Source organism: Helianthus annuus, chromosome 11, assembly GCF_002127325.2.
Source record: "Helianthus annuus cultivar XRQ/B chromosome 11, HanXRQr2.0-SUNRISE, whole genome shotgun sequence".
Lineage (NCBI taxonomy): Eukaryota > Viridiplantae > Streptophyta > Magnoliopsida > Asterales > Asteraceae > Helianthus > Helianthus annuus.
The window spans coordinates 3,542,931-3,552,838 of NC_035443.2; the positions used below are offsets into that span (position 1 = coordinate 3,542,931).

General features: G+C 35.1%; 1 protein-coding gene across 1 annotated transcript; it reads right to left on the reverse strand.

The window, feature by feature from the left end:
- Window positions 1–487: 487 nt before the first annotated feature.
- On the reverse strand, window positions 488–1,588 carry LOC110889186 (HVA22-like protein i). The gene is made up of 4 exons (XM_022136692.2): window positions 1,470–1,588; window positions 1,345–1,401; window positions 934–997; window positions 488–709 (listed from the first exon to the last, which is right to left on the reverse strand). Exons 1-4 carry the CDS (start codon window positions 1,586–1,588, stop codon window positions 488–490), a joined length of 462 nt encoding a protein of 153 aa, XP_021992384.2.
- Window positions 1,589–9,908: the final 8,320 nt, after the last annotated feature.

The window sequence follows — 9,908 nt, forward strand, 5'->3', positions numbered from 1 at the left end:
CATGTTAAAAAAATCGCATCTTAAAAAGAAAACCAAAATCGCATGTTCAAAAAAAAATCGTATGTTGATACTGTATCTCGTACGCAGTGTACGTTAAGGCAATTTGTACAGAAACCGGCCTTTACATATATATGCTTGATATATAAAAATACTTAAAATATGTATAAAACTACCAACATACAATGAAATGAAAATATGTATATAAAAATACGTTTTTGAATGATGGTTAAGAGTGATACAAGTTATTTATGAGATAAAGTGGAGGAAAAAAGGTTTATTTGGACATGTATCTATGTAACTTTTATTTATTCTTTTGTACAAAATAATAAAAAAAATTAGTCATATTTTTTCCTATTAAAAGCGGGCAGAAAGTGTTTGTGTGTCAACCAAACCTATTTCTAACAGATCATTTCAACCCAGAACTTTTCAACCCGGTACACTACTCGATTCGACTAATTATCAAATGAATATACATAATCAATAGTTATCAAGTGAAGCTTACCTGAGGGGGTGGTCTTTGTATAGATTGTGACATAAGTACTTGTAGAAGATCAAAAGACCTTGTTTGAGCATAGGCTAAAACTCTCTGGAAGTAAAGAGCTGCCGAATCACCAGCCCGGGTTTTAAATTCGGACAAGGTACGGTCAATCTCGGGTTCATGCTTTGAGATGTATGGTTTCAAAAAGGACTCGTAAATATACTTTGTTCCCTGAAATAATTAAAGCGAAGCAAAGATGAAGTGAAAAATAAAAATCCATTATTTATCTCATATAGGTTATTTGAAAAACCAATGTTTTATAAACCGGACCGGTAGTCAACCCGACTGCTTTGACCGTTTGCCAGTTTAACCAGTCGAACTGGTCTCAAAAACTGGCGTGCGGCTAAGGCAGGAGGTAGTTCCACCAGTTTAACCAGTCGGGTTTCAAAACTTACCTGTGTTTTGGGGTACCAGAGATATACGCAAATAACCAGCTTTGTTTCACTATACATTGGGAGCCTTCAAAGTACAACAATAGAAAACAAAAATGCAAAGTTATAAGTAAATTATCCATCATGAGTAATTGCATATGAAAATGAACTAAAGATTATCTGATTTTTGTTTTGAGTATCAATATTTGTGGTTTCTTACTTGAAATGTCAAAGATATAATTACCATAAAAGATAAAATATATAATTATCAAAATAAACAGCCGTGGAATATATATGCTTATATTTTGAACATTAATGTTTATGAACAAAAACCATACCAAAGTTAGAACAATATAATTTAGAATTTCAATCATCATTTGTTATGAGCTTACTACATTTCAGAAAAAAAAAAAAAAAAAATTGTTATGAGCTTACCATCCAATTAGAGCATCACCAAACGGATCCCAAACGGTCATTGCAGCAATAATTATCCTGAAAATACGTAAGTGAAAGTCAGTTTTCTAGTAGTGATCGGATTCACTTATAAATACTAATTATACCAGTATTGGCACCAAAAGCGAAGTTGTTCCACATCTGGTTTATTTTTCTCTATAGATTTGAAGCATTCATAAGCTGGATAAAGATATGCAAGCAGCAACCTATACACAATAGGTAACATTGTTACTTGATAATAATCAAGTTTTATGGCTATTTTATTTAAGTCCACTCATTGTTTCATTATTAAACCTGTTACTATTTTGTGATTTTACAAGTGAACAATAATAGTCTTGAATTAATGCATTATCTTTGTTTAAAACTAATTATATAGTGAAAAGTTCCATAAATGTTTAGTTCGAACCGGTTATATACAATTCTGAAAACATAAAGTTATGAAAAAAGACCTATGAGTCGATTATTGCGATAGTATACTTAAGACGAGGCTTAAACAAGTTAGAAGTTAACTACTAGTTCGCTACCAACACTCTCCGCATGACACTCCATCATGCAAGCATGTTCGCTGCTTCGTGTAGCGAACATATTGTTTAAACTCTAAAGATATTCATTAATGTTCGTTTTAAACATTTTGTTACACATGTATGCAAAGAAGGGTGAGCGAACATGTAGTGACAAACTGATTGAACATTACGCGCACAACATGTAATGCGCGATTTTTAAGTGAGTTATTTATGTAATTTCTTTATTACTAATCGGTGAAGTGATTTTTAACCATCCCTCGAAAGTTCTTCGCAAAATAAAAAGAGTATTTGATCAAACCATACACAAGCAGTCGGTTGAGCATATATCCCAGCATCTTGACCTGCCAAGAACAATTCAATCAATACTTAAAGAGTTAAAGTAGCTGATGAGCCCAAAAACACATTTCAAAAAGCTTTGTCAGATTTCAACATTTTTAAATCCCTAATTTATATAGAACAAACCTAGAACTTTAAAACACAATCAAAACATATACTAGGGGACAAATTTCTGACACAACATGAAAACAATTAGGTTTTACGTTGATGTGTCTAACCCATTTAGAAAAAAAAAAATGTGTTTGGATTGATCATGATTGGGTTGTCCTGTTTAGTTAAACAAGTCGACCCACTAACCGTTTAACCCATTTTTAACATCCCACCAACTTGATTGTTTCCCGCCAACTCACTTCACACGTTTATATGAATAAATAGATTAAACATATCGTATTCAGGTTACACAATACAAGAACTTGGGTCTATGCCCATGAGGGCTGTAGCGACAACACGAGTTCCCACCATAGACTTTCTAAATATTTTATCACTCTATGGCGATGGCATGTTGTCATGGGACAGGTTAGGCGGGGAAATAAGGAGAAAATAGACGCCATACTGAATAACATCTATGGCAAAAACACATGTCGTCGCCACAACCCAAAATTGTGTCATTACTAGCGCTGTAAACGAACACGAACAATTCACGAACGGTTCATGAACACTTACCGAACAAGATTTTATGTTCGTGTTCGTTCATTAAGGAAATGAGCGTGTTCGCGAACGGTTCACGAACACAAATAAATTTGACGAACGCGACGAAGGATAAAGATAGATGGCCCAGAGAGTAGCACTCGAACTTGAATCCCTCATTGTGGAACGGAGGTCGATCGTATTCAACGATGTAAATAACGAGAAATGAAAGTGAAATGATGCATAAACAAGGTGAAAGTGGGTTTGCTAGTCTAATTGTTAGGGTAATAAAATAAATAAAAGTTTAATAATATAAAAAGTACAAATAAAATATAAGAATGTAGAAAGATCTTCAATTAAAACACAAACATACGAACATAAACGAATGCAAATCAACGAATGTTCACGAACACCTTACCGAACGTTCACGAACACAATCGAACGAACGAGACTTCTGTTCATGTTCGTTCATTTAACTAATCGAACGAAATTTCTTGTTCATGTTCGTTCGCTTATTAAACGAACGAACATAGACGAACTTCCCGCTGAACGGTTCATGAACTGTTCGCTGAACGCCCTAGTCATTACCATAGGGTAGATTACTCGATTTGTTGTAGCGTGTGTTAGAATTGATGTTTTTGTTTTTTACACCCTATAATAAAATATTAATTCACAAAATGAGATTGTTACATAAGGTAATATATGAATAACGATCCATGCATATAATCCTCTCAAACATATATATAGAAAAGGTCATGATCAATAATATTATAGGTTAAGAACTGTCAAACCGATATTTCATGTATCAGAAAATCATAAACAACAACAACAACAACAACAAATATGAAACTAATTAAGATAGTGATATCTCATAATGCACATAATCATCCAAAATATATATACATATATAACGGTTTAATTACCGGCTATCTGAGTGATGTTAACGGAATGTGGATGATGAAGAAACTGCAACGTCGCCGTCAAACCGTTGCGACGGTCGACGGAGGGGAGGAGAGGAGAGAGAGAACGGAGGAGGATCTGAGTGGTTAGGGAAAAGTCTCTCTCTTTATTTATGGTTTTTATATTTTTTTAACATGAAACAAGAATTTATAGGACTCCAAAATAACTTCATGTTAATCATAATATATTTAATCACTTATCCTCATCCATCCAAATTGCAAAAAAATATGGACGGTTTAAATCGATCCCATAATAAACTATCTATAGGTAAAAGAACTTAATAAAATTAATAGATGCATGTAGATGATAACGTGAAAGTGTAAAATACAATACTGTTTATCGTACGATGCGTATGTGAGGGAGATTGAGACGCGTGTCATTCCTCGTTTTTTTGTAACGTGCGTGATTATGTATATAATATGTGTACGCGAGAAAGATTGAGACACGTGTCATTCCTTATTTTTTTATAACGTGTATCCTTAGGGGTGGGGGTGGTGATCACTCATCACTCACAACATCCAATCATGTTCCGTCATGTCATCAACCATTATTACATCACTCACAACTTTTTTAGTAGAAATGGTCATCACTCACAACACCCAACAATAAACCCTCACAACCCAACAAATCAAACAACACCTACCATTCTTCACGGCGTGATTATTTTCACGCGTAATAAAATCGACACGTGATAGTGGATGGTGGCGGTGGTGTTTTGCTTATTTTCACGTGTTAAATATGTTCATCACGGGCTAAAGATCCACCGCCCCGCCTACCCTTATGTATATAACATGCGTAATTAGGGTTTGGAACAACCCATAATTTTGAGTTTAACATGCGTAAGTTTCATGTTTGGTGGCATGCAGGTTCTGATTTTTTTATAACCTATGTAATTATGCAAATAATGTGCGTGATTAGGGTTTTACCCAACCCATACATAATTACGCAATAACATGCGTAATTATGACGAGTTAATTATTATTGTGCCACCATGTTCAATTCAATGCTTAGATGTGTAGTTGAGATGCTCGTATACGCTTCACACGATAAGCACCATTAAACGTTAATTGTCCTTTATACATGATAACTTTTCACTTTATATTTGGATGGATGTCTAAGAGATAGTGAAATAAAGGAAATATTTGGTTGATATTATACATTCATTCATAGAAGTAATATATAAATCATAGGATTAAAAGCAATATAGAAGTTTTTTTTTCTTTTACAAAAAGGCCTTAGTTTTATTTTCTGTATTGAGCTCCTAAAAATTCAGTTGGCCATGTATAGATGTTTTTTTTAATCCTTACACTATTTTTACTAACATTATATAATTATATAATTTATGTGCAATAGAGGTTGTACCATTAGCTTTGTTTCTTTTTTATGCAAATGAATGTTGTACCTTCTGCTTAATTGGTGTTTCTTTGAAATCTATAGACACATTACTTTCTTTACTCATACCCCCAAACTCATACATACATATCTAGAGAGAGAGTGTGCGAACGGCATCGCATCAGAGAGAGAGAGAGAAGCAGGATAGAGAGAGAGAGACCGATGAAAGGGAGAGGAAGCCGGCCACCTCAACCCGATTGTCGCAGCCCCCGACCCCTACCCTGAGAGCGGGAGCCGCGGGAACGCAGAGCTAGTGGTATCGGTGTTTATTAATTTGACAACGGAATTTAAAAAATCAGGACCGTAGTTAGAAAATAAATCTCAGAGTTTCAAAACACCAAACTTTTATAATAAATAAATGGGATAAAACCCATTTTCCATTGATAATACATTTATAGGGATAAACCCTAATTATTGAAAACATAAACTCCTTTTTATTTAGGTAACTTTTATAGCCACTTCTTTAAGCTTTCAGTGCTCCACGGCTGGTTTCTATTAGCTTTACATTAAGTGACCTGAAACGCGTTTTAAAAAGATTTTATCAGCAAGAAATACTGGCGAGTGCATCCCAGTTTAATCAAAACAAGCTTTTATAACTTTACAGTATTGAGAGCGATTACAATGTTTATATCTACCAATATACTCATTCCGTATTTGTCATGTTGGCATTCCATGACTGTGGACATGTTACTCATTGGCTAACTCATTGTCCAATAGTAACGGATTACTAATAGTGTATACAAAACCCCACATATCGGCAGCAATTGTAGAATACATAGACTCAATCACTGTAAGTATAACTGAAAACATTTGAGGTTTTGTAAAACAGTTTGGTAGAAAAAGATAATGACTCACATTGTTGACTTAGGTATTTCTATAGCTTCCTGTTGGTGTTCCTGATTATTATCTATTAAAAATAAACAACGCACACGTGTTAGTAAGATAACCCAAATCACATTATCCATACAACACGAGACAGAACTCCAATGAACTTAGTCAGGCAGAGCCTCGACATGCGTTACGGAGCTCTAGATCAATCGTGTAGGGTAACGAGTTAGTGATCGGAGGTTAGAATACTTACAATGAGGCATAGCTTCGTGTTTAGGGGTATTATATCGAGCAGCGTTTAGCTATTATAGGGACGTAGAAAATAAAAGAATTGAACGATCTGCAACTGAGGCCGAAGGCCCCTTTTATAGGCTGAATTCTTGTTCCCTCGTGCCCCGCGACCCACTGGGGTCTGGGTTGTGCTCCCCGCGAGAGACCTAGGCTAGGGCTTAGGTCAGGTTAGTCACGAGTATAGCTTCGCCGTGTGTCGTGCCACGTGGCACGCTGAGAGGCCGCCAGGTGACACTCGGTCACGCCCCGCGACTCTCCTGGTGATCTTGGTCGTGACCCGCGAGCAACCCATATATTTTGTTTTATTTGATTTTTATTAAAATTAAGGTTATTCAGGTTCGTTTATGTATATACAGGGTATATTTAGGGCGTTTAGGGTGTTTTTCGAGGGTTGTTATATCCTCCCCACCTTGTTTTAAATCTCGTCCTCGATATCTACTGGAACAGGTGTGGATATTTCTGTTGCATTTCTGACTCGAGCTCCCAAGTGTATTATGGTCCTCTCTTTGAGTCCCATTTCACTTTGACCAGAACTAATCTCCTGTGCTTGAGATTCTTGATCTTTCTATCTTCAATCTGAATGGGTTTTTCTACAAACTTAAGCTTCTCATTTACCTCTATGTCCTGAAGAGGTATCACTATTGATTCGTCCGCTAACACTTCTTGAGGTTACACACATGAAATACATCATGTATTACTGCCATTTCCTCTTACTGGTCCTATTCTTTTCCGTCATCTTGGCCAATTGCTCTTTGTTTGTATTCTCGTTTTGAACATCATTAATAAAAGGATTGCCCGGGGGTTTTCCCTCGTTTCCCAAAAAAAAACTACTCCTTTCCATGGAAAAACTTTTAACAATACCTTATCTCCAACTTGAAATTCCAATAGTTTTTGTCTGTTATCTGCATAACTTTTTGATGATCTCGGGCTGCTTTTAGTCTTTCTTCGACTTGAATAATTTTGTCCGTTGTTTCTTACACTCTCTGGTCCAGATAATTGCTTTTATACCAATTTCCGCCCAACAGATTGGAGTTCGGCACTTCCGTCCATAAAGTGCTTCAAACGGTGCAGCATTTATGCTGGTATGATAGTTGTTATTGTAGGAAAATTCTATTAATGGTAAATGATCGTCCTAATTTTCTCTGAAATCAATTACACAGGCACTAAGCATATCTTCCATTGTCTGAATTGTTCTTTCACTTTGTCCATCCGTTTGAGGATGATAAGATGTGCTTAGATTTAACCTGGTTCCGATTGCTTTTTGGAAACTTGTCCAAAAATGAGATGTAAAACGACTATCTCTATCAGACACAATAGATAAAGGAATTCCATATAATGAAACTATTTCATTCACATATAACTTGGCTAACTGTTCCATATTGAAAGTTTCCTTCGTAGGTAAGAAATGAGCAGATTTGGTTAATCTGTCTGCAATCACCCAGATTGTATTATTACATTTTCGTGTGTTTGGGCCCAGCTCATTCTTCGTTGGGTTGCAGATGTCTTTCGTTATAAATAAAACTTGTAACACACAACAGATGTAAGAAAGCACATCAGTAGAGTGAGAGCTTTATCTTGTAATATCTTTGTACTAAAACTCTACTGAATATATACTTTGAGCTTGAAACTTTGAATCCTTTCTTGTGTGTTTGTGTTCTTTGGCTTGGTTTACATACCCGCTTGGATTCCGCACTTGCGGGTGTGTCATAGAACAAGGAAGTAGGTTAACTTGATCCTCCGAGTGGACCTACACGATGGCTGGATAATTCTCAACCAATTAAAAAAACAGTACTATAGTTTTGCTAGAAAGAAAAACAAAAACGATGACAAGACCGTAATTTTGAGCTCGGGGCAAAATAGTAATTTGTAAGGACTAATGAGCGAGTGTTAGACAGCTACTTGACACGAAAATCAATTAAATTGAGTCAACCAATTAAAAGAAAACACTTTTATAGTTGTTCTATAAAAAACTAAAACAATGGTATTACTGTAATTTTTTAACTAAGACCAAAGTTGTATTTTTTGACTCAGGAAAAATCACAATTTGCTAAAAGCAAAAGTGATGGCAATACTGTAAATTTGAACCAGGGGCAAATTTGTAAATTTGCGCAGAGGCAAGTTCGTAATTTTGAAGTTGGGGTAATATCGCAATATAAATTTGAACTAAGTGCACAATCGTAATTTTAAGCTGGAGGCAAAAGCATAATTTTATTTTGAACTGAGGGCAAAATCGTAACTTTGAGTTGGGGGCAAAAGCATAATTTTATTTTGAATTGGGGCAAATATATAATTTTGAACTGATGGTGATATCATAATTTTTTAAACAGGGGCAAATCGTATTTTTGAATAGAGGGCACAATCGTAATTTTAAGCTAGAGGCAAAGTCATAATTTTATTTTGAACTGGGGTGAGGGTAAAATCGTAATTTTCAGCTAGGGGGAAACCATATTTTTATTTTGAACTGGGGGCAAAAACAAAATTTTAAATTGAGGGTAAAATCATAATTTTGAACTAAGGGCAAAATCGTAATTTTGAGCTGAGGGCAAAAACATAATTTTATTTTAAACTGGAGGCAAAAATGTAATTTTCAACTGGGAGCAAAAACGTAATCTTAAAGTGGGTATAAATTAATAAACCAGTGTAAAATCGTAATTTTTAGATAGGGGAAAAACATAATTTTGTTTTGAACTGGGGCAAAAACGTAATTTTGACTGAGGGTAAAATCGTAATTTTTGAACCGAGTGCAAAATCGTAACTTTGACCTGGGGGCAAAAGGATAATTATATTTTAAACTTTGGGGAAAAACATAATTTTAAACTGGGGACAAAAACGTAATTCTAAAATGGGTATAAAATAATAAACTGGTTGGTCCAATGGAGGTGTCAGGCACTATTCTCCAAAGCTTGGGGGGGTAGTGCACGGCCCTCCCAACCGCCGGAGTGATCTCACTCTGGGAGCCGCTACCCGACCAAGCTAGCTCCACGGTGACTTCCCCATGCCGAGTTCTTACCCTAGACGACATATGCCACTCCCAAAAATCAAACCCGATATCTCTAGGAAGAGGTGGGTGTCGGTAGCCAACTGGGCTACCCCAGTTGATTTCTCCAAAGCTTCTAAATGTTTATGTTGTAAATGTAAATGTAAATGTAAATTATTTTAATTAATATAGTTAATTAATGTAATGTAATGTAATGATTGTACATAACAATTCCAAACACCTTAGCTACATTAATATTTATTTTCTCTTTTTGTGACTTCTTTTTTCTTTTTTTTTAAATTAAACTGTCATTTAAGTCCTTGTGATTTGGACTATTTTGTCAATTTAGTTCAAATGTTTCATTTTTTTTTTCAGCAAGTCTAAAAAGGTTTTAGCGTTGTCGTTTTAGTCCACTGGGTTAACTTAATTCATTTTACCAGTTGATATTTTTCCTTTTTCTTTAACCATTTTACACTATAACTGCTAAACTTTAACAAAAATTATTATTTTGAGTTTTTAACGAACTTTTTGTTACGTGATTTTTATATGGGTTTCGTTTTTATATTAACGCTCCACGTGAATTATTTTTGTTTACATTTCAACATGAATTT